The sequence below is a fragment of the Dermacentor albipictus genome, chromosome 8 (genome assembly GCF_038994185.2).
Source record: "Dermacentor albipictus isolate Rhodes 1998 colony chromosome 8, USDA_Dalb.pri_finalv2, whole genome shotgun sequence".
In the NCBI taxonomy this organism is placed as follows: domain Eukaryota; kingdom Metazoa; phylum Arthropoda; class Arachnida; order Ixodida; family Ixodidae; genus Dermacentor; species Dermacentor albipictus.
Window position 1 is genome coordinate 4,725,278 of NC_091828.1, and position 19,041 is coordinate 4,744,318.

General features: G+C 47.7%; 1 protein-coding gene across 3 annotated transcripts in view; it reads left to right on the plus strand.

Annotated features, from left to right (window-relative positions):
• LOC135910447 (beta-hexosaminidase subunit alpha-like) overlaps positions 1-19,041 on the plus strand; it is a 274,956-nt gene that overhangs the window by 221,338 nt on the left and 34,577 nt on the right. For all 3 annotated transcript variants that reach the window (XM_065442484.1, XM_065442483.1, XM_065442485.1), the window contains one exon: positions 16,210-16,300. In XM_065442484.1, the coding sequence (XP_065298556.1) occupies positions 16,210-16,300 (91 nt within the window). The remainder of the gene's footprint in view (positions 1-16,209; positions 16,301-19,041) is intronic.

Consider the following 19,041-nt stretch of genomic DNA (forward strand, 5'->3'; position numbering starts at 1 on the left):
CTTTCAGCTAAGTGGGAGGCTGCTGTGAAGCTAAACAACTTGAAGCGCTCAAGAACAACATTGTTGTGCTCTAACCACTTCCGGGACGATTACTACCGAAGTTTATCAATAATGCGTGCTTTGGGTTCTCCTTAAAAAAATAGCACGCTGAACGGAAGGTGCATGTTTATCGCCCACCCTTGACGCAGGTTTCATCGCCAAGCAGCGCGAATTTTCTATTCGCACGTGTGTTGTGAAAGAGCCTGCATGCAGCTGCCATGACGCAGTGCAAGCGTAAAGTTTGCATGTGTTGGAAATCCTGCTCACGCCAAGACGCTGTGCTCCCCCTTCTCTCGCACCGGCCGACCGACCATCCACGTAGAGACCGACCATCGCACGTAGCCGACGGAATTAGCCGGTTACGAGTAGCGTGTGGATGGCGGGCTGATGATGATGGTTCTATACTACACGTGCTACAACAGCCGGTAAACTTTTGCCGTGCTTAAACCGTCTGTGTAGATTGCCGACAGCTTTGGAGCAGCGCACAAACGCTGAAGATCGCATCACCGCTTACATTCTACGAGGAGGCATGCAGGAACATAACACTACAGTTGTTTGCCCGGAAACGTACTCACTGGAACGCTGAATGCAGCTTAGCAAAAAACATACTCGCCAAAGAACATTTCCAACACAAGGAGATGCTAACACTTCGCCTTCGTTCGCGTGGAACGCAGTGCTTGCACCAGCATTTTTTGCTTCTTGGAGATGCCCGCTCTTCGCAATCGGCTTGTACATGTAGCATGTACAAGTATGTACGTAGGTGTAGTATGTACAAGTATAAACGCATTCCAAGTGATCTTGCACGCGACAGCGACAGCGCTACAAGCGAGGCGATGGCTGTCGCGTTCACTCGTCGTCTACAAGCCGAACTCCACGCGAGCGACGGCTTTGAGCGACGACTTCCCGGTATGAGGGTAGCAATATACGCGCCGAAACTAGCGTGACGCATGCTTTATCAAATTAGGTTGATGTATTTTACTGAAGAAGGAGCATTAGATATTTCTGAAGGTCTTGCACTAGGTTCTTATTCTTGCACGTGTAAAATTCAATAGTTTGCTCGTTCCGTGCGAGAAAAAGTAGTATCTGAGATATGTACATCCAGTTTCGGCTTCGGACAATTGGCTAGTCGCTCATAGCATTTGCGGGCGATGAGTGACGAGTTCTAGATTTTTAGAAACGAGCGATCGAGCGACAACACCGAACGATTTGTTCAAGCGATGGCCCGTTGTGTCGCTCGAAGCCGTCGCCCGTTACCGTCGCGCGCAATATCGCTCTCGTAGAATTTGGACTTGACACGCCGAACTTCTCAGAAAAACGCAAGCTCTCGAAAATTTCCATCACCGTCTCAGCAAAACACCACCAAACTACTTTGCACCGTGCTTCTTGTGTAGCGGCAGCAGTCGGTCCGGACGAACACCATTATTGACGTCACGAGGCGCCCGACCAATCACAGGCGGAAACGAGGCGCGCGAGCTGGGTGTGTCTGCTGCTGCACTTTTCGTCGAAATAAAATATGTTTGCGCTTTCTTTCGCTCAATTTCGATGCGAGGTTCGAATTCAGAGGGTTGAAAGCCAAGGCGTACTACTCTTCACTCATTTTTTCTGGAAAAGCTTTCAGCTTCCCTTTAAGCCTTTTTATATCAGTAATACAAACTACCGTACAGGAATAAATGCTTTATAATTACTTTTTCTTCAATTTAGGAATTATAGATCGTTTGGTATTTGAATTTCGGAGAACACTACATGTTGTTTCCCCTGGAAGACGGCCCACAGCAGCGTTTATCTCGTCGGCGTGTCACGTCGCCGCTTGCCTCGCGCGTCGTTGACAGTCGGAAATGCTTCGCATTGACGTAGATACTCAAGTAACATGGCTTCTGTGGGATTCTAACGCTACAGCGTTATGGAGCTCGTGTCGCAGAAAAGCCGGTGTCGTCAGCGTTGGCGGCGTTCACCGTGAGCGAAAAATCTCGGAAAGCAATTTATAAATAAAAACAACTTGCAAGAAGGGCTGGCTGGGAATTGAACCAGGGTCTCCGGAGTGTGAGAAGGAGACGCTGGTCCACTACCCTACAACTCAGCCATGAGTTCGATGGTTCAAAACGGGACAAAAGCGCCTCTAGTGAATGCGGCATTGCCTTAGATACGTGCCGTAGAAAGGTATACTGCGGTATTTAGCGGTAATTATGAGCATGTAAATGACAGAAGTCGCAGTTAAACGAGTAGCGAAGTACGTTTCCGCTACATTTCTTCTGCGCTTGGCGGACATGCAGAGCCATCTTGCGGCAAACACAGAAGACCCTCTGGCAATGTACGGCGCTGCCCCGACAGCTGGCGCGCCATTCGCCCGCTTCTCCCCTTCGTCTCGTCAAAAGCATGCCGGGCGAATGAGTGGGTGGTGCGAACGGGGTGCGATAACGCTATCGCGTTCCACTCTTGAGGCGAAATTGAGGGTCCTCCAATTTTTTTTGTCAGTTCGTGTTATGGAATGTTGACATAATTTAAGGCCAGCGCTTAGATGGAATTCAAGGAAGAAGACACACAGTTCCCCTATCCTTATGTTGTTGCGATAGCCAACTATAGGAAACTCAAGGCACGCTTTTGCCGTCGTAGTCGTCATCGCGGTGATGTTCCGTATGAAGTAAAAGGGAGATAACGCCCTCGCCGCACGCCTCATGCTGTAGGCGCGAGAGAAAGCGCACGTGCGCAGCTCGCGATCGCAATTCAATCTTTCTCACGCAATAGACATCGCGCGATAAACTTCTCGGCAAGGAGAGGGAGGGGGCGGGGTTGCAGGAACTACGTGTTACATGGCCGCGCGCACCGTATTGTGAAAGCGATCTTCGTAGGACGACACTTCATACCTTTGTGCGCGCAGCATTCTCCCCGCTCAGATTGCGTTGATGTGACACAACACATGGCGGTCACTCCGCTCCCTGCTGCCGCACTTCCTACCGCCAGCGTTTTGACAGCGAGTGTCCTCGGTAATCGAGTATGGTGTTTTCACGTTTGCCTGTGCGCACTACACTATACTTGTCAGTTTAGATAGTAAGCGAATGTGGACTTTGAAGACGTGAAGAGTCGCCGCATAGTTCAACAGTTTACGCGTCTACCTAATACCGCAGCTTCATCTGGGTGCGAAGACATTTGCCTACCGCGTGAGCCCACCTCCTGCGAGAACGTTGTACGTATCGTTCCGTGAGAAATCGAAGGAACGTCTCCTGCCTTGGCAGTGACGCAGTGCTTTGACGATTCCCGGCCGCTTGTGTCACTCATTCAGTCAGTCATTCGCCATAACTTGCCAATATGGGTACTCCATCCATCTTTCCGCAAGCCGTCCTGACTTTGCTTCATCTGCTGCCTCTGTCCCTGTTTACCGGAGCCAATACGGTCCATATCCGAGCTATCGCAACCCACCCGAATGGCGCACACATGATGATAGACCCACCTGCTTTTACTGTGGACGTATGGGCCACATCGTTCGCCACAGTCGAAGTTTCTGGCAAGCCCACTCTCGACCAAGCTTTCATGCCTACCGCCGCTCCCCACTGAATCCTCGCCCGCCATCCCTCCCCACCAAGGTTGAAGACGCACCTGAAAACGCTCGAGCCACCGCGACCTGCCGCTCGCAATCACCACATAGTCGCGGCTCTCGTTCGCCCCAGCTGCGTCGCTCTCCATCCCCAGCTTACCGTCGCCGCTCTCCGACTGGAAACTAACTGGGGCAGCTCCTGGAGGTGACGCTGCTCTAGAACACCGGCCTGATATTCCTCTACTGAGCCTGCCTACTAATCGGAACCTTCTGGACGCCGACTTGGATGGTTTGCCCATCACAGCACTCATCGACACTGGAGCCCAAATTTCCATCATGAGTGCGTGGCTTCGAACGCGCTTGAAGAAAGTACTTACTCCTGCTCCGACTCCAGTGCTCCAGGTCAAAGACGGTGGAACTCCGGCTGTGCTTGGAATTTGTACTGCTCGTGTGAGTGCCGCAGGTCGCCACACGTCCGTTTTTTTAGTGGGCTCGAACGTTGCCATTACAATGTGATCCTCGGACTCGACTTTGTGTCCGCCAATTCTGCTCTGATTGATTGTTCCGCCACTGTACAACTTGACCTACCCCTACCTCTTCACATTGAGCTTCCTGCTCAAGCTCCAACTCAGCTTTGTTTGGCGGATTTTATACACCTGCCATCTCTTGCAGCAACCTGCATCCCTGTTTAAGCCTGCCCACCTCTACCTGACGGAGACTACGTCCTTACTCCCGCGACTTCAGTCCTGCTTTCTCACAATTTCTCCTTCCCACACACCATCATTTCTGTTGCGGACAATCAGACATGTCTTCCCATCCTAAATTTCGGACAGTGCCCACAAGTACTTCTTCGAGGCATTTCTCTTGCCACGTTGTCACCGACGCACGAGTGCCACATTTCTGCTCTATCTGCTGCACCGTCTTCGACCAATGCTCATTCTGCGCCTTCTGCATCAGCCCCGACCGACAACTTTACAAAGATGAATGCGCCGGACCTCTCATCCCAACATGGCGCAGAGCGCCGGGGCCTCCTCGAGTCCTACTCCGACATTTTTGACCTGAACGATCGCCCTTTGCGTCAAACTACGGTCGTGAAGCATCGTATAAATACCGGCGATGCAGCACCTGTTCGCCGACGCCTATACCGGGTGTCGCTCTCTGAGCGACAAGTTATCCAGAGCGAGGTTGACAAGATGCGTGCCAAAGAGATAATTGAACACTCGTCCAGCCCGTGGGCGTCCCCTGTTCTTGTCAAAAAGAAGGATAACAGCTGGCGATTCTTTGTTGACTATCGTCATCTAAACACGATCACCAAGAAAGATGTATATCCACTTCCCCGCATTGACGATGCTCTGGATTATCTCCACGATGCCACTTATTTTTCATCTATAGACTTTCGCTCCGGATATTGACAAATTGCCGTGGATGAAATGGGCCTTGAAAAGACCGCATTCGTCACGCCAGACGGCCTATATCAGTTCTGGGAAATGCCATTTGGCTTGTGCAATGCTCCAGCAACCTTTTATCTTTTATTTTTATTTATTTACGTACCTACTTCGCCCATTGGGCATTACAGTAGGGAGGACAGATAATCAATATATCATACAAGATTGCAGACTCTTAAAAAGGTTAAACACTGCAGACCATGGGTGCAATACTAATCATACAAGTGCTACATTCTGAGGGAGCGCATGAGACACCACTAAGAACAAGTTTCGCCCAGGTAACAAGATACACTCATTAACACAGCACGCTCGCTGACATTGCAAAACATAAACATAAAAGAAAGTTTCAAATGGCGAGTGCATTTTTATCTAAAGACATATGCTTGGAGAGCAGTGGGCAATGTGACATCCGAAGCAACTTCAATTAATTCAGGAGGCCGCAGGTTCCATTCGTGTATTGTACGGGGAAAACAGAAGTTTTGGTATGTTGTTGTGCGCGCGCATATTTATTTTATCTTAAGTAAGTGGCCGTGGCGCCCGGATATGTGTGTTGGTGGTTGTAGATAAGTCTCTGTTTAGTTGTGTGCGCTTGAAGACGGTATCTCGAAGGAAAGAGGTGGGAAACAACACGGCGTAGTGAAAGATCTTCCAACCATATGTGCCGTTTTATTTCTGTGATGCTGCTTGGAAATGACTAAATGCCGGTTATGAAATGGGACGCACGTTTCAGTATCGCTTCTAAGGTATGGAGAAGAATTTGTGCATGCAGGTCCCACACAACAGACGCGTATTTGAAAATCGGGCGAACGTTGCTTAGGTAAAGTGTTCTCTTGAAATCTAGTGGCGCATGCCTAAAGTTCCGTTTAATAAAATTAAGTACTCGCCCTGCTTTTAAAGTGATACCTTGAATGTGACGATTCCATGTTAGATCGGCGGGAAATGTGACATGTAAACATTTAGCTTCACTTGTTTCTGACAAAGGGGCGCCGTTCAAGTAATACTGTGTACGGATTGGTTGCCGCTTGCGGAAGAAACAAATAGGCTCACATTTTGAGATGTTCAGGGACGTAAGCCACCTGTCGCACCATGAAGAAATTTCATTTAGGTCTGTTTGTAATACTACTCGGTCGGAATCACTATTAATTTCTCTGTAAAAGGCGGGATCGTCTGCGTCCAGCCGGATTTTCGAGGTGATTCCTGTGCCAATGTCATTTATATATATAAGAAATAAAAGAGGACGTAAGACGGAACCCTGCGGAACGCCAGAAGATACGCATGCTTATTCTGATTCTGTGCCATTAATTACCACTCTTCGTAAACGACCTGTCAAGTAGTTTTCGAGCCAATAAAGGATTTTTTCTGGTAAACCAAGAAGTGAAAGCTTATGAATTAAGAGAACATTGGCCACTTTGTCAAACGCTTTCTGTAAATCTAATAGTATGCAGTCTGTTTGGAAACGTTTGTCAAATGATGTGAATATTGTAACCGAGCTATTACATATAAAACAGTTTACCACCGACAGATTGGCAAAAAAACGTCTGCCTTTAGCGATGGCTGGTCCTCGGAGAGCACGCGCGCAACCACGAGCTTCGTCGTTCTCTTCTTAAGGGTCCCGTGTCATCACGTGCAAACTTATTTCGCGTCAATATGTCATGGGTAAATTCCACTAACTGAGTTACGCATGAGTGACCAGCTCTCAACCAAATGTTGGTAAGGGACAAAGAAACTGTTATTTTGAAGGTGGATAACGATGTTAGTGTAAATTATGTGCTCCAGGGTTTTTCAACACAGAGATGTTAAAGATATAGGTCGATAATCCATGACACTGTCACGGGGACTGCTTTTATGAATCGTAACAGTGTCGCCCATCTTCCAGTCTTCAGGTAATTCTGAGGTTTCAAGAGATTTGTGATACAGTACTTCTAGCTACCTTGATATGATATGTGCGCAGGATTTACAAACAAAACTGGGTATCCTATCTGGAGCTGGTGCCAAGTGTGGTTTTAATTTTTGGAGAAGGCTGACTATTCCAAAGTAGTGAATAGCAATATCCGGCATGTCATCAAGCGCGTTGCTCAAGCAGATTGGAAGATGTTGAGGTACTAGCGTGGAATACACAGAAAGAAAGTAATCATTAAAACAGCCTGATTTATCTCTATCATTAGTAACAGCTGCACTATTGTGGAATAATAGAGAGATACCAACATCGTCTTTAATTTTTGATTTCACTAGTTTCCAAAGTTCCTATGGATTTCCTTTAATTCTAGAGCCGAGGGAGTCAAAGTACCGCTTTTTTCCTTCTGTAATTTTCATCTGGATTTCAGAACCAAGTTGTCGAAGCTTAGAAAATTGCAGTGGATCGGGCTTTTCTCTATACCGTTTGAACATGCGATTCCTCTTATTAAGTAGTACCTTTAAGGGCTTATCAAACCAAGGTTTATTGTTTCGGTGTTTCACTGAAAGAAGTTTAGATAGATTGTGCAAGTCAATGAGCTGTAAAAGTTGTTCCTTGAACAGCAGCTATAACTCGGAGACAGATACAGTGCTGCTTTGTTCTGAGGAAGTATCGAAGTTTGACTCAAGTGTTTCAGAAATACGAGAGTAATTTCCGCTATCAAAGAAATAAACTCTCCTGGTTTTCGGTGGCTGTATGTACGGCTTGGGAGCAACGAGACGGGCAACCACTGCACCATGGTCGCTTATTCCGGGAACTATGAAAAGAGATTGCAGCAATGAAGGAGAGTTTGAAATCAGAAGATCTAAGGTGGAAGAGGCATTGCCATGGTGCCGTATTGGTCCCTCCACGAATTGATAAAGACCATGTGTTGCGAAACGATCGTAAAAAGCCGACGACAGGGATGAGCACGAAGGAAGTACTGGCAGCTTATTAATACACTGCGCATCTCGCATATTAAAGTCACCACCGACGATAAAGAGATCAGTTGAGGCCGTAAGTAATAAATCAGAAAGGGTATTAAAGGTAAGACTGCTGTTGTCATCAGGCGGACGATAAAATGCTCCAACTGTAAGCCGTTTGCTATGTTCTAGAACAACTTTGCACCAAAGAGGTTCACAGCTGTTATCTCCCAAATCAACTACGAACTTGGCAAGCTGTGCTTGACCAGAACAAAAACGACCCCGCCGTGCGTATTGCGGTCTTTGCGATAGGCCACGCATTCCGCAGGAAATATTTCAGAGCTGGAAATCGATTCATCCAACCAAGATTCAGACCCGCTAACAATGTCAGGGCCAAAAGATGATACGAGCCCTGTTAACTCATCGGTTTTGTTCTTGACGCTTCGGCAATTGATAAGCGAAACGTCTACCAATTAAGAACGGCACGGCACATGCTTCACGGGGAGGCATCGGGGAACGATGACAGAACCGTTAACTTCAGTAACAGGGATTGCTCAACGCCTTTTCAAGTTCACGTTTTTGCAGCACAATATTATCACTATCAGCGTCGTAAATGAAGTTGCGTCCGTCCATACGAAGCTTATCGTGCCTCAGTTTGTAGGAGGAGGACCGAGCCTTTGCAAATTCGGAAAGTTTCCTGCGGGCTCAGCGTACTGAACGAGAGAAGTCTTCCCTGATGGAAATGTCACTTGTCTTCAACTTCGGGCCCCCCTCCCCCAATACCGCATCTTTATCTTTGAATCTAACAAAGCGAACAATTAAGGGGCGGTTTTTATCTTCACTGTAAGTGTCCAGTCTATGCGCTCGATCAATATTTAGGGGGTCAAGCGATACACCGTTGCGCTTGTTCCTGGAGCACCTTTGACGAGCTTTCCAAGCGGGCCGAGCCAGACAGCGAGAGGAACCTGTGTTACAAGAAGGGGTGAGCACATAGCGCGTCCGGCGGTGTCGCGCCCCTTCGTACGGAAATGGTCCATTTGTTTGTCAAAAACTTGCCTCACTAAGATTCAGCACACGCGAAACTGCGGCACACAGCCGAGCTGTCTTTCGCTGCCTGCGGCACAACACCATGCGCGGGGCGCGTGCCTCAGAAGTATCCCAGAAAGTTGCGAAATACATTAAAGTTGGGGGTCAGGAAAAGCGTCACAAACTTGCCCCAGTAAGATTCAGCACACGGGAAACTGCGGCACACAGCCGAGCTGTTTTTCACTAACTACGGCAAAACACCAGGCGCGGGGCGCGTACCTCAGAAGTAACCCAAAATGTAGCGAAATTCATTAAAGTTGGGGGTCAGGGAAAGCGCCACAAACTTGCCCCAGTAAGATTCAGCACAGGGGAAACTGCGGCACACTGCCGAGCTGTTTTTCACTAACTACGGCAAAACACCATGTGCGGGGCGCGTACCTCAGAAGTATCCCAAAAAGTTGCGAAATACATTAAAGTTGGGGGTCAGGGAAGGCGTCACAAATTTGCCCCAGTAAGATTCAGCACACGGGAAACTGCGGCACACAGCCGAGCTGTTTTTCACTAACTACGGCACAACACCATGCGCGGGGCGTATACCTCAGAAGTATCCCAAAAAGTTGCGAAATACATTAAAGTTGGTGGTCAGGGAAAGCGTCACAAACTTGCCCCAGTAAGATTCAGCACACGGGAAACTGCGGCACACAGCCGAGCTGTTTTTCACTAACTACGGCACAACACCATGCGCGGGGCGTATACCTCAGAAGTATCCCAAAAAGTTGCGAAATACATTAAAGTTGGGGGTCAGGGAAAGCGTCAAAAACTTGCCCCAGTAAGATTCAGCTCAGGGGAAACAGCGGCACACAGCCGAGCTGTTTTTTGTTAACTACGGCACAACACCATGCGCGGGGCGCGTACCTCAGAAGTAACCCAAAATTTAGCGAAATTCATTAAATTTGGGGGTCAGGGAAAGCGTCACAAACTTGCCCCAGTAAGATTCAGCACACGGGAAACTGCGGCACACAGCCGAGCTGTTTTTCACTAACTACGGCACAACACCATGCGTGGGGCGTGTACCTCAGAAGTATCCCAAAAAGTTGCGAAATTCATTAAAGTTGGGGGTCAGGGAAAGCGTCACAAACTTGCCCCAGTAAGATTCAGCACACGGGAAACTGCGGCACACCGCCGAGCTGTTTTTCACTAACTACGGCAAAACACCATGCGCGGGGCGTGTACCTCGGAAGTATCCCAAAAAGTTGCGAAATTCATTAAAGTTGGGGGTCAGGGAAAGCGTCACAAACTTGCCCCAGTAAGATTCAGCACACGGGAAACTGCGGCACACTGCAGAGCTGTTTTTCACTAACTACGGCAAAACACCATGTGCGGGGCGCGTACCTCAGAAGTATCCCAAAAAGTTGCGAAATACATTAAAGTTGGGGGTCAGGGAAAGCGTCACAAACTTGCCTCAGTAAGATTCAGCACACGCGAAACTGCGGCACACAGCCGAGCTGTCTTTCCCTAACTGCGGCACAACACAATGCGCGGGGCGCGTACCTCAGAAGTATCCCAAAATGTAGCGAAATTCATTAAAGTTGGGGGTCAGGGAAAGCGTCACAAACTTGCCCCAGTAAGATTCAGCACACGGGAAACTGCGGCACACAGCCGAGTTGTTTTTCACTAACTACGGCAAAACACCATGCGCGGGGCGCGTACCTCAGAAGTATCCCAAAATGTAGCGAAATTCATTAAAGTTGGGGGTCAGGGAAAGCGTCACAAACTTGCCTCAGTAAGATTCAGCACACGCGAAACTGCGGCACACAGCCGAGCTGTCTTTCCCTAACTGCGGCACAACACAATGCGCGGGGCGCGTACCTCAGAAGTATCCCAAAATGTAGCGAAATTCATTAAAGTTGGGGGTCAGGGAAAGCGTCACAAACTTGCCCCAGTAAGATTCAGCACACGGGAAACTGCGGGACACAGCCGAGTTGTTTTTCACTAACTACGGCAAAACACCACGCGCGGGGCGCGTACCTCAGAAGTATCCCAAAATGTAGCGAAATTCATTAAAGTAGGGGGTCAGGGAAAGCGTCACAAACTTGCCCCAGTAAGATTCAGCTCAGGGGAAACTGCGGCACACAGCCTAGCAGTTTTTTGTTAACTACGGCACAACACCATGCGCGGGGCGCGTACCTCAGAAGTAACCCAAAATTTAGCGAAATTCATTAAAGTTGGGGGTCAGGGAAAGCGTCACAATCTTGCCCCAGTAAGATTCAGCTCAGGGGAAACTGCGGCACACAGCCTAGCTGTTTTTTGTTAACTACGGCACAACACCATGCGCGGGGCGCGTACCTCAGAAGTAACCCAAAATTTAGCGAAATTCATTAAAGTTGGGTGTCAGGGAAAGCGTCACAAACTTGCCCCAGTAAGATTCAGCTCAGGGGAAACTGCGGCACACAGCCGAGCTGTTTTTTGTTAACTACGGCACAACACCATGCGCGGGGCGCGTACCTCAGAAGTATCCCAAAATGTAGCGAAATTCATTAAAGTTAGGGGTCAGGGAAAGCGTCACAAACTTGCCTCAGTAAGATTCAGCACACGCGAAACTGCGGCACACAGCCGAGCTGTCTTTCCCTAACTGCGGCACAACACAATGCGCGGGGCGCGTACCTCAGAAGCATCCCAAAATGTAGCGAAATTCATTAAAGTTGGGAGTCAGGGAAAGCGTCACAAACTTGCCCCGGTAAGATTCAGCACACGGGAAACTGCGGCACACAGCCGAGTTGTTTTTCGCTAACTACGGCAAAACACCATGCGCGGGGCGCGTACCTCAGAAGTATCCCAAAATGTAGCGAAATTCATTAAAGTTGGGGGTCAGGGAAAGCGTCACAAACTTGCCCCAATAAGATTCAGCTCAGGGGAAACTGCGGCACACAGCCTAGCTGTTTTTTGTTAACTACGGCACAACAACATGCGCGGGGCGCGTACCTCAGAAGTAACCCAAAATTTAGCGAAATTCATTAAAGTTGGGGGTCAGGGAAAGCGTCACAATCTTGCCCCAGTAAGATTCAACTCAGGGGAAACTGCGGCACACAGCCTAGCTGTTTTTTGTTAACTACGGCACAACACCATGCGCGGGGCGCGTACCTCAGAAGTAACCCAAAATTTAGCGAAATTCATTAAAGTTGGGTGTCAGGGAAAGCGTCACAAACTTGCCCCAGTAAGATTCAGCTCAGGGGAAACTGCGGCACACAGCCGAGCTGTTTTTTGTTAACTACGGCACAACACCATGCGCGGGGCGCGTACCTCAGAAGTATCCCAAAATGTAGCGAAATTCATTAAAGTTAGGGGTCAGGGAAAGCGTCACAAACTTGCCTCAGTAAGATTCAGCACACGCGAAACTGCGGCACACAGCCGAGCTGTCTTTCCCTAACTGCGGCACAACACAATGCGCGGGGCGCGTACCTCAGAAGCATCCCAAAATGTAGCGAAATTCATTAAAGTTGGGAGTCAGGGAAAGCGTCACAAACTTGCCCCGGTAAGATTCAGCACACGGGAAACTGCGGCACACAGCCGAGTTGTTTTTCGCTAACTACGGCAAAACACCATGCGCGGGGCGCGTACCTCAGAAGTATCCCAAAATGTAGCGAAATTCATTAAAGTTGGGGGTCAGGGAAAGCGTCACAAACTTGCCCCAATAAGATTCAGCTCAGGGGAAACTGCGGCACACAGCCTAGCTGTTTTTTGTTAACTACGGCACAACAACATGCGCGGGGCGCGTACCTCAGAAGTAACCCAAAATTTAGCGAAATTCATTAAAGTTGGGGGTCAGGGAAAGCGTCAAAAACTTGCCCCAGTAAGATTCAGCTCAGGGGAAACTGCGGCACACAGCCTAGCTGTTTTTTGTTAACTACGGCACAACACCATGCGCGGGGCGCGTACCTCAGAAGTATCCCAAAATGTAGCGAAATTCATTAAAGTTGGGGGTCAGGGAAAGCGTCACAAACTTGCCCCAGTAAGATTCAGCACACGGGAAACTGCGGCACACAGCCGAGCTGATTTTCACTAACTACGGCACAACACCATGCGCGGGGCGCGTACCTCAGATGTATCTCAAAAAGTAGCGAAAAACGTTAAAGTTGGGGGTCAGAGAAAGCGTCACAAACTTGTCCCAGTACGATTCAGCACACGCGAAACTGCGGCACACAGCCGTGCTGTTTTTTGTTAACTACGGCACAACACCATGCGCGGGGCGCGTTCCTCAGAACTATCCCAAAAAGTAGCGAAATACATTAAAGTTGGGGGTCAAGGAAAGCGTCACAAACTTGCCCCAGTAAGATTCAGTACACGCGAATCCGTCCCCACTGTCGTGCTGCATTTCGCTAACTGCGTCATATAGCTGGGTGCGGCAAGCGTGCGCAAAAACTACCGATATAAGTTACATTAATGTTGGGCCTCATAGAAAGCGTCGCTAAGATTTCGCAGTACGAGTCATTCACTCAAATTAACTGCGCCAGAACGGCCAAGCTGTTATTCACTAACTGCCTCACTATATGGTCTCGGTTTTGTGCCGTAAGGCCAAATTTGGTTGAAATGCGTCGCAGACTGTCAAACAAAACTTCTCACCTGGCCGTAGTCTAATTGTGCAGTGTGCCGTATTGAAATGCAGAAGAAACGCAAGAAAACGCCGGGATCCCAACAAACGGCTATGTCCAGGAAAGACGGGTTGGTGAACAGGCGAACTTCTCATGCGTAGCCGACCTCACTCGCTTTGGTGGCACGTCTGACGCATGACGCATCATATGGCGCGGCTGGCGTGCCGCTGGCTTGCTGCTAGGTAACGCAAGAAATGTAGATCGAGAAGTATCAGTTCATGTATACGCAAAACTTCGCAGTTTTGCGGGAAGGACCTAGAAGAATAAAACGTTGTCTGTGTGTTCATTTCACTATCTTTTTTTCCGATGCTCGCGTAACTAACGGGTGTCATTAATACTGGGCCTGACATGTTTCCTGTTGCCAGTTTTCGCCGAGTGTCCCCTCTTGCTGAGTTTCTTTATGTATTGATCACCCTTCACCGGTCCTGTGCTGTCCCGTGATGTTTTGCGCGCGCTGGGTGGAGCAACTCCGAGTGAAAAACTAGAGCGCTGGCTCCATGTTCCTTTGAACCGTGGCTAGAAGCAAGATGTTGTGTTCATTGCTCAGCGTGCGTGACTGATACATCGCCATGTTCGGGGCCAGCCTCCTACAGTTAAAGCAGAAGATTACGCTATGTTTTGTTTTCTATTGCAGCAATAGTAGAACGGGCATTCTACTCTCTCTCAGAAGGGCAGAGTGAAAAGCACATTTGACTCTCTCCTTGCTGACGGTGCGAACAATGCATTTCACTCCACTCGACATTTTGCGAGAGTAAAACAATGCTTTCAAGAGTAAATCGGCCCCTTCACTCCTGCAATACCTTGACTAGTGTTTAGAGTGTAATGCGATAGCAGCTGTATGAACACTCCAGGGGCGTTTCTGCGTTTCAGCTTCGCCGTGAGGTTCCGTATGGGTGCAAGCGTGTGAAGGTGAGCCGGTGAATGCGATTCAATATCGCTTGCGTGAGCAATGAACGCGGGCGAGATGCGTATACCATTTTTGCATACATCTCCTTGAATTCATTTTCCTTCCTCAAACCTGATATAACTACCCTTTACCGCTACTTGTGCGTTTTATACATAAGGTGTCACCTGGTGAAATAATAGGCAAATGCAATGCAAAGTGTGCACGTGTATAGGGAATTTTCCAGCTGCAAGCTTTAACAATATATCGCGTTACCTGCTACTGCAATAAATAGCATGAAAGAAAGAAAAAAATGGCTGTGGCTTAGCTAAGGTTAAGCCCAGGATGCGAAGCATACTAGCCTTTGTTTTAGTTGTTGAACCACTGTTTAGCCTGGTGAACTGCTGTTGGTTGGCTATATTTGGTTCGGCTAGACAACGAAACAACTCATGCGTTACTCTGCTCCGCCTTCAAGAGTGGAAAGCGACAGCGTTCCCGTTGACCCGCCAAGGGGTGTAAGACAATGGGCTACGGCGCAGCGACTACGCGCCCCGCATTGGACGCGGTGAGCGTCGAGCAACGCAGCGTTCGGCGCGGCAACGAAATGTGCGCCTGAGCAAGCGATGCACGCCTGAGCCTTAGAAACAGCTCGTTTCTAAGGCAACACCGCATTCACTAGAGGCGCTTTTGTACCACTTTGAAGCATCGTACTTGTGGCTCAGTGGTAGCGTCTCCGTCTCACACTCCGGAGACCCTGGTTCGATTCCCACCCAGCCCATCTTGCAAGAGTTGAGCCAAAGCCACCTAGAAACAAGCGCGCTGCTTATATACCGCCGCGACGCCGCGAGCGACGGCGCGAGTTGGAGCCCCGTTTCTCCTCTGTCGTGACGTCACGGTGTCACGTGGTATGGCATGGGGTCAAAGGTCATTGAAGGCGACACCGTCGCGCCTGAGGAGCTGGGTTGAGCTCTCGTAATATGCTTCGCATAAAACGAAAGCGTTGGCGCGGCTGCAAGTCAAAGCAGCTGACTCCCGCGAAGCATTACACCCGCCGTGGTTGCTCAGTGGCTATGGTGCTGGGCTGCTGAGCACGAGGTCGCGGGATCGAATCCCGGCCACGGCGGCCGCATTTCGATGGGGGCGAAATGCGAAAACACCCGTGTGCTTAGATTTAGGTGCACGTTAAAGAACCCCAGGTGGTCAAAATTTCCGGAGTCCTCCACTACGGCGTGCCTCATAATCAGAAAGTGGTTTTGGCACGTAAAACCCCAAATATTATTATTATTCCCGCGAAGCATTCACGGGTTCGATCTCGGCGGGAACTGTGTATTTCTTTTGCTCATTCCCGGTGACAGCTGCTACGGACACCGGACAACACCGGCAATGGTGGTGGACACCATCGCCAACCAAAACGGCTTTTGGAATGATCCCATGATAGCTTACGCTGTAAAACATGTACATTGTACCTGATAAATCAAGCAGGCTAGGCAGCTATTTGTCACAGCCCTGTTTAAAAGCCGACCCCAGTAAAAAAAAAAACATTATTGTGGCCAATCCGCTAATGTGTGCAAATAAATGTGCTTCGGCAGAGGTATCTTAGTGGCTAAAGTGAAGCAGAAGGTTGTGCTTGATCAGTAATTTTCCGAGGGACGCAGGTTTGGTAAAGGAACGTTCCGTTTTATCGAAATATGAAGTGTCAAATTTCAACACTTGGAGTTGAAGTTGTGCGCCAATTTTCTGCTTGCGTCGTGCTAACGGATGCCACTTTTCTTCACTGTGCAGGCAGTCCCGAACAGAAGGCTCTGGTCATTGGCGGGGAAGTTTGCCTCTGGGCCGAATACATAGACGCCAGTAACATCATAAGCAGGACTTGGTAATCTACCTTTTTTCTCTCTTCTTTGCCTTATTTGCGGCAGAGAATGCAAAAGGTGGCAATTATACTACAGTATCAGCGCTTGTTTTAAGCAGCTACTCAACATCCACTGTGTAATGCAGTCTCCATGAGCTATCACTCACATACATTAGGTTGCTCAGAACATAAGTTAGCTTGCTTGAAGCCGGCAGCTGTATTCTTTATTTATTTATTAGTTACCTGCATCGCCCCGTAGGGCATTACAGCAGGGAGGTTACAAACTTGAATCAATACATCAACAAATTAGTTCAATGCCTGGTAAAAAGCATCATTTTCTGTAATATATACAATGGTCGATGGCAAACTGTTCCAATCTCGAACAGTTCTAACAAAAAAAGAATAACGGAAGACGTCACCCCTACAAGAAAATTCCCTGACCTTCAAACAGTGGTCAAGTCGCCTAGATATATAGTGTGGTGTCTGGATATATTTATCGCGGATTATGCCTGTTTTAGAATAATAAATATCGTGGAAAATTTTTAATCTAATATGCCTTCTACGATCCTTCAGCTCTTGCCATTTAAGTTTAAGTTTGCTTTCTGTCATGCTAAGCTGCCGGCTATAATTACCAAGAACAAATCTAACTGCCCTATTCTGGATTTTTTCTAATTTGTTTATAAGGTCAGATGTGTGTGGGTCCCAAAAAACACATCCATATTCAAGTATTGAACGTACATGACTAAAGTACAACTGCGTCTTCAAGTTACTCGGTAAATGACTAAAATTGCGCCGCAAGAATCCCAAAACTGATGCTGCCTTATTTCCAATATAGTTAACATGCTTGTTCCATCGTAAATCAGAAGTAAAAAACACACCTAGATATTTAAATTCCTTGCTTACTTTTAGAATTGAATCATGAATTCTATACCTATAGGGATGATTAGCTCGTTTTCTTGTAAAGGTGACGTGAACAGTCTTATTTATATTTAACGACATATCCCAACGCACACACCAGTCTGCGATAGTGTTTAGGTCAACTTGCAGGATTTGTGAATCGGAAATGGCATCTATGACTCTGTAAACAAGACAATCATCGGCAAACATCCTGAATGAAGACTGTATACCAACTGAAATATCATTAATATACAACAAAAACAATAGTGGCCCCAACACTGAGCCTTGGGGAACTCCCGACGTAACTGACGCATATTGCGAAGAAATACCGTTCAGAACCACAGCCTGTTTCCGGAATGACAAATATTCGGCAATCCACGCTATTATTTTACCATCCAAGTTATAAGCTTTTAATTTGGAGAGTAGGAGACTGTGTGCGACTACATCAAACGCTTTACTGAAATCCAAAAAAACGCAGTCCACAACTTGTTGCTTATCAACTGCCGAGGCTAAATCATGAATAAACTCTACCAACTGTGTATTGCACGATAAACCACGCCTGAAACCATGTTGGCAGGGACTTAGGAGATTATGCTTAGTTAAGTGGGCCATAACACAACTGTATATTACATGCTCCATAATTTTGCAGGTTATACTAGTTAAGGAAATGGGCCTGTAGTTCTGAACGGAGTTACGCACCCCACTCTTATGTATGGGCACGACTCGCGCTAACTTCCAATCATCTGGCATATCAGTTTCATTGAGGGACTTCTGAAACATCCGGACGAAATAAAAGCATAACGCGTCCGCACAGTTCCGTATGATAGCGGCAGGAATGTCATCAGGGCCGCATGCCTTAGCCTGGTTCACATCTTTTAATAATTTACGAATACCATCGACACAAAAGGTAACTTCTGGCATGGGGTCTATTTCAGCAGGTAATTCAAAACAGACAGTACGTGAGCTAGACGGCAAGAAGACAGATGAAAAATAACGGCTAAAAATTTCAACTTTAGACTCATTATCATGAATAATAGTTTCCTCATTTTTCAAAGCAGGTATTGATCTGTTGTCTTTGCCATTACGCTTCACATACCTCCAAAATTCTTTGGTATCCCTGACAAGTCTTTCTCCTAGATTAAAGAAATAGAAGTCCTTAGCGATGTCGGACTTTTGCCTAAATTCAGTTTTTGTTGCTTTTAGCAAGGCCAAATGCTCTGGCGAATTAGACGCCTTATATCTTTGATAGTTTCGTCGCTGTCGTCGAACAAGGGCACGTAACTCTGTGTTAAACCAGGGTTTGTCTCGAGCTCGCCTACTTGATATAACTCGTGATGGGACAAAAGCTTCACGTAGTTCGAACAATTTCAATTTGAAGGTATTCCATAGTTGTTCGATATCTAGATTATCTGCGAGTGCATCAAAAGTTGGAAAGAACGACTCGAAAGCAGCGCTAATCGCCTCGTAGTTGGCCCTGCTGTAGGCATAAATCTTTCGACTAGGTGTTTTTGCAACCTTCACATACTGAACTGATAAATCTGCTAGAACAACGTTGTGATCGCTCAAACCTGGCAACACCCGTACATTGTATACAACATCAGGCACGTTACAGAGCAAAAGGTCGAGTACGTGACCTGTTCCGTCAGTCTCGTCCTTTTTGTTTTGCTTGGTATCTTAGTATATTACCAAAAGGGGGAGGGGGTAAATGGTACGCACGCAAACTCAATATACAGAAGCATAGATCGCGTGATTGTTTACAGTATTATCTCTGCAAAGAAATAAAGTCTGCTTGTTAGCGGTGTTAACAGTATATTACCAGTGGCATTCTCATAATGGGTGTTGCAGCTAAGTCGTGGCAAGCCTTAAAA